General features: G+C 41.3%; 1 protein-coding gene across 1 annotated transcript in view; it reads left to right on the top strand.

Moving 5' to 3' along the window:
• The window catches only part of EMCN (endomucin), a 52,523-nt gene that overhangs the window by 5,551 nt on the left and 27,282 nt on the right, over positions 1 to 19,690 (top strand). The window contains exons 2-4 of the mRNA XM_041424542.1: positions 10,413 to 10,472; positions 12,712 to 12,813; positions 13,212 to 13,319. Coding sequence (XP_041280476.1) covers positions 10,413 to 10,472; positions 12,712 to 12,813; positions 13,212 to 13,319 — 270 coding nt within the window. The remainder of the gene's footprint in view (positions 1 to 10,412; positions 10,473 to 12,711; positions 12,814 to 13,211; positions 13,320 to 19,690) is intronic.

Raw genomic sequence — 19,690 nt, 5'->3', positions numbered from 1 at the left:
GCATCTCAGGTTTCTGAAACCACAGAGCAGGTGGCACATAATTTTGCGTCACAATTATCTGCTGTAAGCATTCTGCCTTGTCTAATGACTCTGACAAAATCATGTGTTTTGCTGGGATGGGAGTGCTACACCAGCCTTTCTGTCTGAAGAATTCTACAAGATAAGTAATCATTCTAAAAAGCACTCAGTTTGTCTTAATGGTGTGATTTCTCAGTGTGGTACTTGGTTTGAGGAGTGCCAGTGTAACTTTAGGGTTAAATCAATTAACATTATGATATTAATGAGATGTTTATTCTTCCTCCAGATTTCTTTTTTCATAATCTTTAGCAGGAGATTAATATTGGTTTTGGGCTTGAGAAATTCAGCTATTAAGCAACAACTGATAAGAATGGCAAAAGCTTTGGATTTTAGTTGGTCTGAGGAAAACAGTGCCAGGAGATTTTCTAGCCTTCCTGGGCAATTTGCATTATTTTCCTCTATAAAATACTTATTCGTTGAGGTGTCTTTCCTTTGCATATTAGTTACATGAAATGATCAGAACCCCATCTATTCCTTAATTTTTAATACTTTTCCTACTTTTTCCTCATGCTTAACATTGAGTCTAAGGTTTTATTTGAAATACAGTGTTGATAACCTTCTAAACACTATTATATGGTTTTATCTATCCCATTGTGAGGATAGCTTGAAATCATCTTTCCTAGCCAGATGAATTACTCCTCCTCATCTCAGCACGGGTTATATATCAGAACAATATAGATGATGTAAATATAGGTGTTTGCAAACTCATTTATTCTAGAAGCAAAAATATCACCAAATATTTCTATACAAAATGGCAAAAATAGATGCCTCATTTACCCCTAACTCCTACAGATGCTCATAAAGTCAGAAATGTGTGGTGTATTGAAGGAAGTGTTTGGGACCACTGTGGAATTCCACTGTTGTTACTCATTCTTTCAAAGGACTGTTAAAACCTCTTTCTGAAAACTACTGAATGCTTTGAATTGTGGAGCTTTCTGGACATTCTGTGGAGTCCAGATGGAGTCTGCACATCCTGTGTTTTGACTCAGATCACATAACCCTTGGAAGTTGTGCTAGACCAAAGGCTGGCTGCCCAGAAAGGCTCTTCCAGCAGAGCAATTTTAGGTTCTCTTTAGGACGGTTTTTTTCTTATAAGAGTAGTTTGTAAATATATTTGCTGTTATTCAGAAGATAGCAAATGTATTTAAGAAACTGTTGAGCTTGCAACAACTCACTAGTTTCTAACATGCCAACAACAATAAAAAGGGCTTACTTGAGGTCTATGCCAAATAACCTAGTCCCTGAGATGAGCAAGGGAAGGACATAGCACACATACTAGAGGCAAAAAAATCCTCCCAGTGCATGGCAGTTTTTTGGTTCTCTGCACATTTTATCCTGTCTAGTTCGAATGGCTCCAAAGGATTCTACTGCTTTTGCAAGTCATTCCCAGTGCTAATGGAGTCATGTGGCTGACATGCCTTAATGCTCTTGAATTTAGGTGAACTAGTGCACAATTCTTCTTACTGGCTTTGAGATGCTTTCTTGTAGTGCACTGTCTGCTTCTTCCCTAATTGCTTTCACCTTGCATTTCCAAGAGCTGGCAGAAACTGCTGTTTCCAGATGCAAAATGGAAAGTGGGGATTGATCATTCATGGGAGGAAAGGTTGAAGAAGAGCAGAAAGGTTTGTGTAGGAATGGAACAGCTTATTCACAATTGTAATGTAACAGTTGTAATTGTCATGGAAATACAATTGCTCTAATTGCCAATAAAAGTACAAGGGATGTCTATAGCTTTTCACCAGCATGATTGGGATCAGCTTACCATGGCTTCCCAGTGCACTAACTGGGAGCTGGGTTTTTGGCAGGCCTGAGCATCCTGAATGTGGGCCACTCTGTTCCCCTAGGAAGCTGTTTTTCAGTGGGAGCCGGGTGGCTAATGCACCAGTTCCCACCGCTCTTTGATAGGATAAGTCCTCAGTGCTGACACTCTGTTTCAAGTCCTCTTTGTAGTAACAACTGTGGTTTTAAATGGGAATATTTCGTTACATAAAGCTTGTAAGAAGAGTTTCAGTTTTGCCTCTGACCTTAGAAGTTGCATCAGATTGGTAGAAATTCAGAACAACATGAGTTATAATCAGCTTGGCAAGACAGAGACAGGCAAGAGAAGGTCTTCATCAGCTGTATGTGCCAATTAGAGGAATGAGATATTTTCGAAGTATACTCTTCATCCTTGCATATAAAGCAACTCCAGTGAGGCTGTACTGCACTCAGGGCTTGCAAAGCCCATTTGGGGCCTTCCCTTTGGGATATTCTGTACCATTTAACCTGTGTTCCAGGCAGTGTGGAAAAGATGAAGAGAGTCTCAACGGACCACTGAGCATGGAATTACATTAATTATAGAAGCAATTTACAGTGTTTCCACAGAGTTTTCGGACAGGAACTGCTTTTTGATGTTCCAGAGGCTTTCAGAGCTTTGTCAGGAACAGAGTGGCATGGGCGGGTGTGGCTAAAATGGGTGTCTAGGCTGATCCCGGATGTTCTAAAAATAAATACATCATAGCAGACACTGCAGTGACCCTTTCCTGAATTATACAATTAGTCATGCTGCTGGAGATGCACTTGGGTCACAAACATAGCACAGAGCTATATGACTTTCCTAACTTCTGCAGTATATTGAAAAGGAGAGCTGCTGATTGACCCAGGCTCAGCTTCCGCTCTGGCTGGTTTGTATCTGCCCTACCCAAACGTGCTCTTTCATGGGAAACAAAAATAGGCTTGCCAATAGCATGTTAAGGAAAAAGAATTGTAAGCATTACCATTTTCTCTCTGCCTTCTGGGTGGGAGTGACTTGCACCAGCACTTATTCCTTCCTGTTGCAAGGAAAGGGGCTCTCCTTTTTTTCTTTTTCTTCTGCTCAGCAATGCACAATATGTATAAAGCTTTCTATACAAAATTGCACCCTCTAAGGGAATTTTTCAAATGTATTTAGCTTGACTAGCACAAGGGTGGGGGGGGGCGGGGTGGCAGCAGTTCATTTTCTGTACTATAATACAGTCCTTAGGAACTCCTACCTTTTATCTTACACATGGACAAACAAATATATCACAATCAAAGTGTGGCAATCTGGTGGTTTAAATAGCTTTAAAGGGTTTAATTGCAACCTATTACATACTTTTAACAGGTTGAAATAAAGAAAAGTGCAGAGCTTGGAGACTTAATTCAAGGAAGGCAGAAGTGCTGATGAGCATGCTGGGCACATTTATTGTTCTGTGGAGTGCAAACAATGTACTGATCCCTCTGTAGTACACAGTAATAGAGATATCCACCAACCTTCACGTGAGCAGAAGGTACACTGAGAAAACTTGTGACTAAAAACCTTTCATAGGGAATTTTTTTTCTTCTAAGGCAGTAAAAAAATCCCTTAAAACTGGCTACCTAAGTGCCCAGATTTCTGTGTCCACACATGCAGAGAGGCAAATACTCAGTAACACAGGGGCACTCATCCAACATTTCTCATTAATATTTTGAGGAGGGGAGCCCTCATCAACCTACAGCCACGTTGGCTGTGGCTGGTCCTTGGCATCTGCCTTGTCAATATTTCTCTATGCAGCAGGTCCCTGAGCAGGAGCTGTTTGCTGGGTGCTGTGAGGAGGCTTTGTGGGAGTCTTTTGCTGGGGATTGGTGATTGCCAGGAGCTCTCTGCTAGTGCTTAGAGTTGGGACATGCTAGCCCCATGCCTGGGTGAGCAGGAGGAGCTCTGGGGTAGTGCTGGCACCAAGCTGCATTTCCTGCCTTCTCTCTGTTCCCTGCTGGAAAAATTGTGGCAGCTACCTCCCTTTCCTTCCTTCCCTCAGCTCTTGCTGCCGGCTGCCTCCAGTCCACCCAGTTTATGTTTCCTCTGCAGAAACCAAATCCCACATTGCCCCACTTGCTGCTGCCCATTCCCATGCAATGCAGGAGGAGCCCTGTCCCTGTCTCCTTTTGCAGCTATGGGGCTTTACATTTATGCTCTCCCTTCCCTAATATCCACCTCTTTCAGCTGTTTTAAGGTGCTTTTGCCCTTTGTGGGGAGAATGTTCCATGTCTCTGGCCTGGGAACTTCTCCCTGCCATTGTGTCCTCCCCTATGCTCATGCCTATAAGTTTTCCCCACTCCTGTGCAGCAGGCTGTCTCTGTCATGTGCCTGCAAACCAGGACCAGCAGCTACAGAGAAGAAGTAGAAAGCTGACCTTAAGTGTAAAATCTCCCCACACAGGATTTGTATAGTTTTTTTAGTTTGTTGCTGAAGAGAGACATGACTGGAAGGATGGTAACAGCTTGGCAAACTCCCTAGGCAGTGGGAAGGAATCACAGGCTTCCAGCTGGCTGGCATCAGGCAGCAAAGGATGTGGCCTTTTTCCATGCTTTATGGTTTTAGGATTGCCTGTAGCATCTAAATACACCTCACAGGGATTCACCTTCAGCATGGCCATTGTAACTTTGTTCAGAGTCTGCATTGTCCTTCCAGCTGCCAATGTGAGAATTTCACAGCAGAGGAAATCCTGAGGTGCAAAATGCCTTATGTTGCAGGACGTTGTGTTAAGAGCTCTTGCAGCAGTGCAAAGCCATTGTGAGACCAGGCTGGGAAAACACTGTGCAATTCTGGCTTTTGGTGATAGTGAAGTGGCAGTGACCAGCATGGGGCTGTTACAGGGGACACAGCTTTCCTTTCACCAGGGCTGTCACAGCCTCAGTGGCTGTGCACACCTCCTGTTACACCCAAATGCGGGTGTGAGGCATGCCACACTTTGGGTATTGCTTTGCATACTAAAGAAATATGAAAACACAGAGTTTGTGGGGGTTTTTGAGTTTGCTTCAAATTAATGAAATTTGCAAATGGCTTTGTTTAATTTAGTATCCTTCTGTACACTTATCTGCTGTGTCAGCTGCTATCAGCTTTGGTCATTCACAGGATCACATCAGAACCTTGGTTCCCATTTAAAATCTAGTTCATGTGACTATAGAAGGAAAATCTTAAGTAGGAGTCCTTAAGGATGAAATGCTAGAAACTATTAAATACTAGAAACAGTATTACTGCTGTAAGATTAATTCTCTCAGAAAAAATATCTGGGGGGGGTTATTCCCTTTTTTCTAAAAAATTATTTCTGGAGTATTTAATTAATGGTTTTTTTAATTTTTGATCCTTGAATAACAAGAAAGGAGTTGATGGTTCCAAACAGCGCTGTTAAAATTGCACTTAAACCTCTTCTATTAGTACATCTGTATTTTTGTTCTTTGGATAGTGTATGAACCTTTACACAAAATGCACTACAAACAAAAAATAAATGTATCGCAAGGTTTAGGGTAAATGGTCATGCACTGGAAAGAAAGACAAATGAGTAGTGAAAGCAGAAATAGGGGAAGTGCAAGGACTGTACTGGGCCTGGGGAAAGATCAGATAAGAGAATATAGAGATGAAGCAGCATTAAATGAAAGAGAAAACGTAACAGACAACAGAGCTCCAAGGTAAGAGTAAACAAGTTGTTTACTTGGTGTCAGGCAGCAGCTATTTCTTGGGACCTCTGAGTTCCCAGATCAGTACCAGATTTTCTACAAGGACAGCTATCACTTTTTTTTTTTTTTTTTTTTTTTTTTTAATGAACTATCCAATCTTTACATGGGTACTATTGGAACAGTGGTTACAGGAGGCTCTTGCATGGTCATGAGGGCTGGCAGAATTATCATGGGCTAGAAAGGGATCACTATTTATTCCTGATGGTGTGGGAAAACAGAAATCAAAAAAGCAACTTTGACATCTCTATGACTTGTATATAGTTGCATAGGCCACTCAAAAAACCCATCATATAACATCCTGACAGAGAGTAGGTTTAGATCAGCTATTAGGAAGAATTTTTTACTAGAATTAGAGTAGAATTAGTTAGGATGGTGAGGTATTGGAACAGGTTGCCTGGGGAAGCCGTGGATGCATTTTCCCTGGAAGTGTTCAAGACCAGACTGGATGAGCTCTGAGCAAACTGGTCTAGTGGAAGATATCCCTGCCAACAGCAGGGAGATTGGACCTAGATAATCTTTAAGATCCCTTCCAACCCAAACCATTCTGTGATTCTATAATACATAATAGACAAACATAATATAAACACCTGTAGATTCTGCTTTATAACCTTGAAGAAAGGAATTATCCTGTGCAGGTTTCCTCAGGACACCTCTTTGGTAATTGTTCCCAAGAAGAGCCTATAGAGCATTGGTCAGGTTTTGGGTGGGAATATATCACATCCTCACCAGCAAAATGGTGAAAACACCAGCTGCTGACTATTACACCAACAGTTTGACACAGGCACTGAAACACCTGCAGAGTTTATAGTCCAAATTTCCCTTGTCCATTACCTCTCATTCAGACTTCAGTGGACATATGTTTATTCCTTTGTCTTGGTTGCAGCTCCGCACCTACTGACTGCTGTTGTTGTGCCTTCCATTAATCCTTCCCTCTCTAGGCTGAGCAAATGCAATTTTTGCAATCCTTCCTGAGAGGTCATTTTTCTCTAGACTCCTGATGATTTTTATGGTTCTCCACTAACTCCCCACCTCCAGGAATCCACATTCTTTTTCACACGCTTCTGAACCTGGACCAAGTATTTCATCTGAATGAAAGGATTTTAGCCACGTGGTTTTGTAATGTCAAGTGAAAGAAATATCAAACAGGCCATTTCACTTGTTATCTGTAACAAGAGCGACTTTTCCATAAAAATATTTTCTTTTAAAAGTTAGATACTGATGCCAAACCAGACAGCACTTAAATTTAGTGATTCATGTAATGAATATAATCAATTCTATTTTGAACTAACTATTATCTTTAAACATGTTTTTGCTTTGACATTCAGTTTTGTATTATCTGTTTCATGTGGAGTTTTAAACTTTGTGGTTTGTAACCTGTGGTATCCTGTATGGTGTAAACAGATATATAACAGATATAACATGCAATCGTTCCCTTTTTTTAATATCTTGACTATAGCAATAACAGGCACCTAATTAACATGAGGTCAGAACCTATCTATCTTTCCAGTATAAAGGTAAAAAGAATAAGAGAGAGAGAGAAAAGGTTTTGAGAACTCCAGGCTCAGATCTTAGAGACTGAAGCTGATATCAAAAGCTGCAGTCTGAGGACGACTGTAGCCATCAGTCAGTCCTGTCTAAATTCAAGGACTCCTGAATTTAAAAGAAGAAAGTAAGTTCAGTGTTTTGGTTCATCCATTTCAAAATCTGAAGACCATTGCTTTCCTTTTAGAACAAATATATCATTTAAATCCAACCTAGAAAAGACAATAAATAGAAATTCTATGAACCTGGGGGAAAAAAAAACAAACAAGCCACAACAGTTACTTTCTTTTCAGTTTGATCTTGTGGCCATGTGTCACATGTTCTTGGATCTTAATTCCTTCGTATTTTTCCCAGTGACCCTGTCTTACTGTCTCTAGACCTTTCTACCCATCTCTTCTTCCTCTCTTGTTATGTTTCTCCCAATCTGAATTTCTTCTTGCCCTATTACCTCCTTTAAGACATGGGTTTTTTTGGGGTTTTTTTGGGGTTTTTTTTGTTGTTTTGGTTTTTTGTTTGTTTTTTTTCTTTTTGGATCTTACCACCACCAGCATCCTCTCTTTACTCAGAGCAGTGTTGTGTCTGAGAGCCTTTTAGCTCCCCGTGTGTTCTCCAGACACAAGGGTGCTGCATCACGGGTTGCCCATGCTCCTTTAGCTGGGTTTATTGCCAGCAAACACAGCAAATGACAATGGTTTCTGTGTGGAAACAGTGGCTGAGTAGAGTAGATTTTGGCTACTCCTGTGTCAGAGTACATCCATGTGCTCTCCTATTAAAGGGATCACTGCATTCAAATCTGCTAAAAAACTAGGCTGTTGTAACTTTACTTAATTGTCCATCATCTGAGCCTGCAGCCAACCTGACATGAGCAGAAAAATGAAGATTTCTGTCCCTCTTTTTGTCTATCAGCCATCTCTAATGGTGAAAATTATTTTCCCTATCATGTTTTTGATCTTGCTTTTATCCCTGTAAGATTTTCCTTAGTTACAATTTAACATTGCAAATAAGAGCATAATAAGCCACCAGTTCTATCATATCTTTTAATCAAACAGTTCACCCCACAATCCTGTCAAGTTTTAAACATTTTTTCATGATGTTTTCAACTTATTTTTAAAGTATAGTTAATTATTCACCATTTTAAAAAAACAATTAATTCATAAAACTCTATTGTCCGCTGTTAATTGAATTTATCTTAGTTTATCTCTAACCTGTGATAAAATCAACAAATAGTGAGTCATAATAAAACTATGACTTATATTCACTTTTTTTTTTAGTTTTGAGGAAACCTCGGCCTATCAACACGGTTATTAAATGGAACACCTTTAAAGGATGAATAATCTAAGTATTGCAATGAGCTTCCTACAAAGTCCTGCTGAGTTAGAGGAAGAGTTTTGGGAAGAGTGAGTTTGGGAACGAGCTGATTGGCCAGCTAGTACGTTTAGCTGGCATTACAGACAATGGTAGCTACTGAGATATATTAAAACAAAACCATATGAAATGTAGGCACTGTTGAAAAAACATTCTGTTCTAGTGCTGTGGTCTTGTGGTGTGGGGGATTACAGAAGCTTTGTCAGCAGTACATAATGAGAATGAAGAGATGGAAAAATGCTTGCCATTAGGGCAACGAGATTGCCTTTAGGTCTCTCTGGATAAAATTTGTTTTCCCAGTTTTTCAAGTGTGGGCTATGAAGCATTACTCTGACTGGGTAACCACATGGCAAGAAAACCTGTGTTTTAAATGCAGTCTATGCATGGTGTTGCTGTGTCCACGTGTTCTGGGGAGTAGAGCTGGGGCAGCAGCAGGCCAGCAGGGGACTCATTTAATTCTATATAGGATATGCCCATGTCAAACTGAGCCAGCATGTGCTCTGACAAGGCATTTTGGAGGCAGCAGCATACCTAGAAAAGATGCCCAAGAAAGTGGGGCTCGCTGGGAAAGGTCTGAGACCTGTTAGAAACATGCAGGTGCCAAGAGGACTGATAACACACTGCTTGGAGAGGAATTGTAAGGGCTTATATTGTTGGACCTTAATACATTTCTGCAAAGCCCCTGCAGTAGTATTACGTTGTTTGGGGGGTTTTTTCCAGGTTAGATCTGTGGCTCTCGCAGGCTTCGGGTGGTGCTCATGAAATTTTAATCGGAGTGCAGTACACTGAGCAAAGGGAACAAAACTGACTGTTCTGCCCTGTAGCCAAAAAAGAGAGAATGCCAGCAGATATTACCATGAATGGAGTCACATAGGAATACTGACATGCTGTCCTGACTCAGTTTAGCATGTCTGTATTACAGCATGCTAATGCAGCCTGGCAGGATGTCACGCTTCAAACCTGACAGCACATGGGGATTAGCCTGTGCCATTTTCCTCTCCCATTCAGTTACAGACTTGATCTATTCCTCCACAAATGTACCCATACTTGTCTCATAGCAGTCTAAAATGGTTGAGAAATGCCTGTTTCTGAGTCAGTGCAGCTTTTTGACCCCTTTCAACACCCCCTAACTTCTTTCAGTAGAAAAATATGAACACCGCAGCAATAAGACTGAAAATCTTGTTTTGAAGCCAAAACACTTTTTGAGTTGTGATGTTACCACCTTGCAGCACAGTAAGAAGAGACATTATTTTGCTTTTTGTTTGTTGAGGTTTCTTTTTTGGATTATTTATTTGTTTTGTAATATTGAAGTGCTTTTAAGACTGGCATCATTTATGGCAGTGAAACCCCAATAGCTGGAGCACTGCATTGAGGGCAGCGGGAAAAGTCAGTCTTTCGATGTGGTGCTTCTCGAGCCATGTTCTGGGAATTCTTCTCTTCCTCTCATATTTAGGCATCAGGGTGATGCTGAAAAGCCCTCCTGAAGTGCTTGCACTAGCCAGAGAGCTAGTACAGTTTTGTTACTTAAAGGCAGGAGAAGGGCTGCTTACTCCTGTGGCTAGTTATTTTAGTTAATCCTCCACCCTGAAGACTCAGAGCAAACTGTGGTTGTATTCAAGGAGAGGAGGAGATAGCAAAAACCACTTTGTCTCCATTTCCCCCCTCCCAACTAGTATGGGAAAAGAGCATGCAGTCCAAGATGGGAGGCAGCAGCAGATGCTTCCCATTAGAGTAGTCAGGGCAAAATGAAGATATTTAGGCTATAGCTTGAAAATGTTGCTAGCAGAGTTATATGATTTGGTTGCTTCTGCTGATAAGCTTCTGAACTTGATTTTCCAGGAAGGTCCATGGTGCTCTCTACTATTATGACTATGTGGTGCTAAGTAGATCTGGAAGGTACAGAAGTGATGTGATTCTTTCTGTGTTTCTTTCAGAAGATGGGATTCAAACCACTACTGTCAAGACAACCACTTCTGCAGTAACATCAAAAGCTGGTAAGACTTCCAATTTGCTGTTATCTGGTGTTCTGAAGATCCTGTTGTCTTTCTAGCTTTCAGCTTTTCCAGCTTCTAGGAGAAACCAGCTGAATTATTTCATCCAGTGTGATCATAGAACAATGTATTTCCCCGAATCTCTTATGAAACTCTGTTGCAAAGAAAGGATTGAAGTATCTTAGTATGGAGACGCTTAATTTGAACAGGCTGCACTTTTTGTTTCAGGTGAAAAAGGTTCTCTGAGTTCCTGTGCTCTCAAGGAGTGGTTCAGATGAGATCAGATATTGATAAATTACCAAAGATTTCCAGTTCAAGAGGACTTAATGGAGAAAATACATGCTTCAGATGTTAAAAGTCTGTGATTCTGGTCTACATCTTTGACTGTCACATTCAGTTCTCTTTATTGTGCATCTTTGTTATGAAAATGTATGAAAAATCAATATTGACCATATTTCAATCATGTGAACTCCTTTATTAGTCTGAATATTGAAGACTGCTGCATTTAATTAGTTATACATATGAGAGAAGAAAACATGGACACAGTGTTCTGGTTTTTGATAACTGGGGGTACTAATGAGTCTGCTGTGGAGATGAAAGCACTGAGATTATGAAGTATACACTTGAAGTGCTAGTAATGGAGGTGAATAAATTGCAGCCAGGTGAAATATTTGTATATTATGTTTGTTACAGCAAAGGTTTTGACCTATTCAAATTGTGTTGCAGCTCTTTTATGCAGTTCTCAAAAATCCTAATGTTTATGTCTGTTTAAAAGACACTTCATAAATGTACCTCACAGTGAGTTAATTCTTGGAATGTTTCACTGAAATTTTTCTTGCAGCTTTTTTTCATGGAAGAGAAAGCAGTGCTGATATTTATGCCACTATGAGAAAATCTTTAGAAACCCAATATGAGATTAAAACAATTTGTGAGTGTGGAACAAGGAGGCCCATTCCTTGAGGCATTGCTATTCCAGGTGAACAGCCAGAAAACTGAGAGCACAGAAAGAAAGTATATTTCAAAAGTTCTAGTGTGAACACTGCATTTAGAAATACTTGAGTCTTATGAGAGAAAATTACACAGGGTGCAATGATTTATTCCCATTCTTTCACATATGTCATCCATTAAAAATGCCAGAAGAGGTAGTATGTAGGTAGAGATGGTAGTCAGGTGTTTATTTGAGCTTCCGTAGCTGACAGTAGCACTTCCTGTTTGCATTAGATCACAGAATTGAAAGCTGAACTCATAAATTGGTTGGTTATAGGGTTTTTTAGTCTGGGTTCCCTTGCTGTAATTTGGTAAGTCCATTCCTTTGAGCAAGTGCTGGGGGACCTGCAGTAGGCCATCTATGCACAGCAAGACAAGATGATTTAAACCTTGCTATTGCTTTAGTGATGTTTGGGCAACTCTGCTCCCATCTCTCCAGACCAGCAGTGGCTGGGAAGGGATCCCTGCTGCCTGCAGGAGGCCTTTCCCCTCTCCTTAGCCTCCAACTCTTACTCCTCTTGAGGACAGAACTAGGAGTCACCTTACAAAGGGCACTCAGTTCACCCCAAGGAATATAATTTACTAGAGAATACTATTCATATAATCCACAATGTCCTAAGCTTTACTGTACTCCAAAGAGGAGGGCCTGCTGGGTACTCCTTTTTTTCCCAGAAATCTGGGTGCAGAGGAAGAAGGTCTGGGAAAGCTGGCCAATGAAGAAAACTCAAATGTGTCTCAAAGTGGGCAAACACAGAGAAAAATTGCCCAAAGGCTAGTGGAGTCTGTTCCCATTCAGCTCTTTACCTATGATCTATAAGCTGTGTTCCCGTGTGTCACTCACACTTCTTTATGGGCATTTTACATCCCTCTTCCTCCTAAACAAGTATGCAGCAAAGTGCTGCTCAGAGGGGCAGCACATTGAACCCATCCATCCACACCAGGCTCTGTTCCCCTCACTTCTTCCCTTGGAAGTCAAGCCAAGCACTTCTGTATAATCCCCAAAGACCATGTGCCTCTCCTTTAGGGGCTGCCTGGAAGGTGCAATTGCAGGTTGTTCACAGGCCAAACCTCCCCTCTGAAACCAACCATATGTACTTTGAATCCTCTTTCAAAATGTGTGGGTAATAAAGCCCTGTGAGGGCCAGCTTTTAAACAGAAATTCACTGCCTTGGTAAGAGAACACAGCTAGAGCACTGAGATCTTTATTTAGGCACGATAAAATAAATCCATAATGATGTGAATGCCTTTCTTGCAGAAGGGGAACCTGTGACTACAACAACTTCACAGACAGCAACATTGGCAGCATCAGTGCTGACAACAGCTATAGTCAGAGCTACAAATGAAATCATCACAAGCAGTAAGTGAAAATCTCCAAGTTAATTGATGCTGTTCTGGTGGTCTTTGAGGAAATTAGGCAGCAGTGCCTCTTGGTGTGGGAATTTGTTTTACAGGGAGTATACTCTTTGATGAAACCTTACAGGTGTGTGCAGGAGCTCCCTTCTGGTCAGGCTTAAAAGCAGCTCCGAGCTGTGCCTTCCAACTGCATTGTCACAGGCTTGTCTGCAGTGGGATGACACACCTATGGGAGAGGGAATGGCTTTCCCTGCAGTCAGTGGGGCCCTGCCCCTATTGATCTTGAATTTCAATTAAATATCCTTTTGATAATTTAAAATTAGTCTGCAAGCAGGGCAGTAGATGTATTTTATGAGTGTTCACAAAATCAAGGAAATAAATTGAATGTCTTTCCTGTGTTAGGTCCCACGTCTTCTACACCTAATGCTACATCACAAACAGCACAAGGTACAACAGAAAAACCACAAGCTGTGACTTCAGCAGCAAGTACAAGTCTCAGCACAACAAACAGTAAGTGATGATTTCATTGAACAATTTCTGAGTCATTCTATGCTACATTTCTGTAAAACTCTGCAAAACAGTAAAAGGAGGTCAAAAAGAGTAGTTTAGGGAAGCAGAGCTGTTCATCCTATCATATTATTTATCTTAAATGAAGCTTGCCCTGGAATACTCCACAAAGAATATTATACCTTTAATTTATAATGGAGGTGATCTGAAGCCATTACACAGGATGTTCATCTCCCTGTAACTGGGAGAGATGTATTTGGAAGGGTTTTAATTTTTTACATTGTTCTTTGTTTGGGATTTTTTCAATAAGTATGAAATAAGAAAGAAATTATTTTATGTGATCAGAATGCTATCAGAACAACATCCCTTCGTTTCTTATTTTTGTATGTGTTAGAACACTATGCTTATTATGTTTCATTGCTAGCCATAGTACTGAAAGAGAGGTGATACTAATTATTCTGTATCAATCTAAAGAAATACTTTTATTTTCCATAAATCTTCAGAATAGCATGTGCCTGGAATATCAGATTGGATTTTAGAAAAAAATAATAATAAGGAAAAAAAAACTCTATAAAAACAAAAAACAAAACAAAACAAAAAAAAAACCAAAAAAAACCCCCCAAAAAAAAACAAAACAACAAAAAAAAAAACCAAAACAAACGAAAAAAAACCACAAAACCCTAACCAAACAAAAAATTAAACCCACATATCCAACAAGTAGTTGGGTTAATTTTAAATAGTATAATAACATGCCAAAGGAATTCAGTAAACTTAAGATGAAATTCATTCTCTCTTGCCTATGATATACACTGTAAATATTTGCTCCAGTCTTCTGATGAACCAAAGCTTTGGAACACTCCATTTTTTTATTTTTAATTGACTAAAAAAATAAAATTCTCCAGATATTTACCTCAGCAGTCAGTGATACACCAATGTACTCAGAATTGATCTTTACAGCATACTAAACTGTTATAAATTATTAGACTGTGACTTCTCTTCCTTTGGTGTATTTGTCTGAAAAGGTACTCCTGTGAAGCAGTCTGCATGCTTTTTTTGTGAAAATTTTCCTTTCAAACCACCCCTCATGGATCCAAGCCTGCCAAGCTTCCTGGAGAACTATTCCCCTTTCACTTCATGGTTTCATTTTCTACTGATGCAGCTTTTCCACTGCATGTTGTGTAAGGAGTGATCTGATTGTCAGCCCAAAATCTTTGGGGTTTTGGCTTGGCTTTTAAATGCCACTGTCAATGACTCACAACACAGAATACACACAGCCTGGCCAATGCACGAACTGCTCAAAGTGATGCCAAAGGCCCCAAAAAATCTCTTAAAACTTGCAATTGTGGCACTGCAAGTCTGTCAGAAGCCCACAGCATGGCACATTGCATTATGGATGTAATTCCTGCTCCTTTCAATTTGGCAGAGATTCCTGGCTTGTGGCTACCAGAGCAGCACAGCCACCTGGAACTAAACCTTGGTGACAGGTAGAGCTCCCAGCAGGGGAAGGAAAGCTAATGAGGAAAGGCGTGCCTGCCAGTGCAGCTTAGCTCCAGCCACTGCTCTGCGCTGAAAAACTGCTGCTGGAGGTGTGATGGGCTTGGGCAGGAAGATTTTTTTGCTTCCCTGCCTTTCCTCTTGCATTCTCTTCCCATCAGGTAGAGTTCAGTCCCTAGCTGCTTGTGTTGTGGTTTGGTTTTAAAACTCCTCATTTTAGCTAAGCCCTCGTCCCCCTCCAAACTTGTGGTAAAATTTTTTTTTGGTAAATTAACCTAAAAACACGGCCTTCCTGCCTCTCAGTCCCCTTTGTAAGAAAATCATAGCCTTGGCTTCAGCAGAAAGGAGTGGGAAGGGGCACACGGTGCTGGTGCTGGGACAGGGTGTGGCACCAGGGCTCTGTGTGTGTGACCAGCCTTGCAGAAAACACTCAGACCCCCTGGCCACCATCCAGCTGCTGGCTACAGCCACCCCTGCGTTCCCACCCAGCACGGGCACAGCCGGGTGGCCCTGGCTTCATTCCCTGCATCCTCCCGGCCCCTGCCGCACCCGCGGGGTGAAGCCAGCGCAGGCACAGCAACACTCCTGCTCTCAGAATGGACAGGAGGGAAAAGCTGGCTGCTGTCACTTTTTCTTTTTCACTAGCACTCGTTTCTCCCCGTTTTTGTACTGGGTGTGTGAGGCAGAAATTGGCGGTGCCTTTATGACGCTTGGAAATTTACTTTTGCTACACCTGATTTTTAATAAAAAGCAGGCACCTTTGTCATTTTGTAATGGAAGACATCCCTTTCTCTGCCTCAATCCCTGCTAAAAGCTCCAGCAAACCATTGCATTCACACAACTGAGATTTGACAGGGCTTCCTGTCACTGCTGCAATTTCTGTGGCTGCTGTCACCTTTTATTATAGATTCAGGAAAAGCCCCCAGTGCTCCATGCACTGAAATCATGCAAACATCTTTGTCCTTTATTTTTTTCCAAGACTTCAGTGTTCTTTTCCTCTGCAGGCAACAAGTACAATCTCTCCTGCTTGCCTTCCTGCCCTGTTTATTGCATTAGAAGCCAACATCAGACTGGTCTCCTTAGCCTTCTTATTTATCAATGTAAGGTGTCAAATGCAAGAGTTCACATTTAGTCAGTGACCTCGCTTGTGTGGTTCAGACCCTTAAAACAAGAATTTGTGTGGTGTCACACCATAGAAAATTGCATCTGCAATCAGGATTGCTTATCCTGGGACACTTGAAGTTATCAAATAGAATAAGAAATTAAATGCAACAAAAATTTCTGTTCTTCTTCCCTTGGATATAGAGCAAGTATCTTATGTAATTTCAGTATTCAAGGTGTTATGTGACAAATAGGAGTGGATTTTTGACTGTTGTCTTTCTGAGTTATGCCATTCTCCTGGATGCTGATACATTATGGTGCAGTAGTATAATAAATATTGAAAAGTGACAAAAGGAACCAGTGGAGGCTTTTTTTTTAAAAATCAAACTACTGGTAATTGAAAAATAAGTTTTACCTCAGGAGCACTACCAGAAAAGCATTCTTGTAACAGGTATTGCACAGTTTTCCCCAGTTTGTTAGCACATGCTATAGGTGAACACTGGCTGCTGAGACATTTTATGCAGAGAGAAGTTTAAAAATATGTATTTTGAAATACTATGGGGTTTTGCTTACCAGAAAACAAAACTGCAGACAGCACTTGCAATCAGCTATGGATATAAACATTAAAACTGAGATCTGTTTGGTTACCTCCCTAGCCAGGTTTCATTCCTCTGAATGGGCAAAAATGTCATTGGGATTACTGCAATGGGATTTTTCAAAGCTTTTGTGCACTCACTCATGCAAATGGCTTTTCAGGCCACTGATTATGGGGGCAAGGCCTATATGTGTGTTAATGCTAAAAATACAAGCTCAAAAGAAAAGCTTTAGTTTTCCGTTTTAAAAAGCTTTTGTGTTGGCATTTTAACATGGTTTAGGTGGAGTTCATTTTGCCCCTTCAAAGTGTTTCGTTAATTGATTTATTGGTCAAGGAAGGTTTCAACACACAAAGTGATGTCCATGTTCTTTGCAGAGCACAGAGTATATGCAGGGTGTTTGTGGGTTACTTGAAGCATCTTAAAATGTCAAAACTAATTAGGTAGCAGCTTACTGTAAAGAAAATTTAAAGTACTGTTGGGAAAAGCCAAAATATATGTGGATTATACATAGGTTAAGCAGAAAACCATGCTAAGATCAAGTGAGGATATGTGTCCAATTTCAGCTGGTTAAAGAAAATGAAGGGTTTTCAAAGCATAGAGAGTAAGCAAATTCCTGAAGCTCAGACAGCAGCTTTGCAAGGCAGCTTCAGGTTCCCTGTTGTTGATTATCCCTTTGCCAAATATGTGTTAGCACACTGTCATTTATCTTATGAAAATATCAGCAGGGAGAGTTACATCACCACCAGAGAGTTCTGCCGGCACAGCCATCATCCCCATTTGGACAGCTATTTTACTCTCTGTACTGCTTTACCATTTCTATTCGTAATCAGCTGTTAACAACAAATCCATGAACCGATGATGCGAGCGCTTCTGCAGCAGCAGCAGCCGCCCTTGTGCTGCTTTTCTGCAAGGCCAGGCCTCCCCCTGGCAGCGGGCAGGGATCAGGGATCGGTGCTGCAGCTGGCGGAGGCGAGGCGTGATGGATTGCTGCAGCGATGTGTCAGCGGGGCTGGCAGGGCTGAGTCACCGCGCCGCGTCCCCCGCCTGTCCCCGCGCGGAGCACGGGCACCGCGGCGAGGGCTTGCGCTGTCTCCTGCCGCCGAGACCGAATTAAAGCTCGCAGGGGTATGAGTTAGGGGATTCAGCGAAAAGGCACATCTTTGTTGAGTACACGAGCAGTGGCTGGGTATGGATGCTTCTGTTCCCACAGGCTTTTGGTGCAGAAGCTGTCTCATCTGCTGAATGTGTTGGTGGTAGAGCCTCTGCTGTGCATTAGGCGTGAGGCTTGGATGCTGCTTCAAAGCCGCAAGTCAGCAGAGAATTGGGTTGCTAGGATTTAATCTTGCAGTGGAATTAAGGGAGCCTTACCCGCCAGGTCATGTTTTCCATCTTGGAAGTGGTGAAAACTGGCACACGGATTTTTGCCCTGTAGTACATCTATTTTGCCCCTTGACGTAGGGAGCACTGAGCCTGTTCTGCAGTCTAGCAAAATAAATGCAACAAGCTTTGTGCCAAGCCCTAGGTAAAGGTGTAAGTCATACCTGGTGCTACCTGGGTCACTGGGAGAATCTCATCCTGGCTAAATTTAAAAAATAAAATAAAATGGAAATGCCATCATCCCTCCTCTCCCGATCCCCTGCCAAGGCATATCCAGCGCACAGCCCGTGTTCCTGAGAACAATCTGTTCTCACAGCTCCCAAACACAAGAGGAGCACCCGAGGCTGGGTTGCTGCCAGGACTGATAGGATGTGTGGAACGAGTGATCCCCATGGGAAAACAGCCCTCTGTGGGGTTACAGGGTAACTGGCTGCCTCCCTCCTCCTCTCTCCCACACACCTGATTGTTTCGCAGTGTTCACAAAGCATATTTGTGTTTGAGAATCTCTGCGCTGTTATTCTGAGTTTCTTTTCATTTTCCCATGCAATCCTTTTCTAACCTATGACAAGGGAGCCACAAGATGGTTGCTGGTACTGCTACAAGACTGTGCATCTTATAGGAAGAGGGAGGTAGCTCAGTTTGGGGTTTTTTCCTTTTTTAAAAATTGATCTCAGAATAAAATTCAACATACAAAATTTGAAGCCACGACAATAAGAATCAAATGTGAAAAAAGTTTGCTTCTAAAGATTGATTCAAAGCTGCCATGGAGAGAATGTAGGAATTGTTAATGCTATCAGATCGTTGCACTATACCATAGTATAAAATGAGGTAGAGGGGCTTTTTACACTCCTCTCTACTGCAGGCAGACCTGTGTATTGAAGGGGTACAATGCTGAAGTTCCTCAAAGAAGCTGACATGAAATTCTGCTTCTCCTCACTAGAATCCCAGTGAAAGTTTTAGGCACTAAAGTTATTTTGCATCATTTTCATGCCTCAACCTTGAAAGACACCATCCCTGGCTGCCCAGTTTCTCTCAGTTTCCAGAATTACATGAATCCCCTGACTCCAGTGGCTTTGGCTCACTCTTTCTTTTCTTATTGATTTTTGGAGCTTGCCTTTCTAAAATACTGCACTTGCTGAACAAGAGGGGAAGGGAAAAGCCCAGGTAAAGGTGTATAGTTGTAGAATAAGGAGCTTTGGGTTCTTTGATTACCAAACTGGTAATCAGTTTCTAGATAAAGTGTGTGATGAAGCATTCCTCAAGATTTACATATTGCATGTGTGTGATGTTGCTCACTGACTGAAACATGTCTTAAAGTTGTTTTAGTTCCAGTGTTTAAAATTCATATGAAGAAGCACTAAAAACAATTTACATCTCAGTAGCCTCTCTGATTTATATCAGACAGGAAGTAGAAGGTTACTCTTGGGCACCTCTATGTTTTATTCAGTAAGCACTCTCTTGCCTGGTGTTATTCTGAGGTTTGAGTACAGACGTAGGAATTATGGGCAGTGCTGGAATATCTTACATTTTTTCTGGTCATTCCACGACCTTCAGTTCCATGGGATCATGTCATGTCCTGCACCATTGTCTTGGCCTTAGGCTGCAAATCTTGTGACACAGTAGCCTTGATCTCCTGTTGACTGAGTGAGAGGAGAAATAAGACAATTTATTTTTCATGTGTTAATATTCAGGGATATGTTATTTCCTAGGGCTTAATGGCACAGAATTAAATAATTCATTCTTTTCTTAATTACAATCCCTAAAATTTATACAGTATCACATTATGTGACAGTTGTAACTGAAGCT

This window comes from Onychostruthus taczanowskii, unplaced genomic scaffold (genome assembly GCF_017590055.1).
Source record: "Onychostruthus taczanowskii isolate IOZ18803 unplaced genomic scaffold, ASM1759005v1 scaffold82, whole genome shotgun sequence".
In the NCBI taxonomy this organism is placed as follows: Eukaryota; Metazoa; Chordata; class Aves; order Passeriformes; family Passeridae; genus Onychostruthus; species Onychostruthus taczanowskii.
The sequence above is the reverse complement of the archived record's forward strand: the minus strand, read 5'-3'. Positions and strand labels throughout refer to the sequence as shown.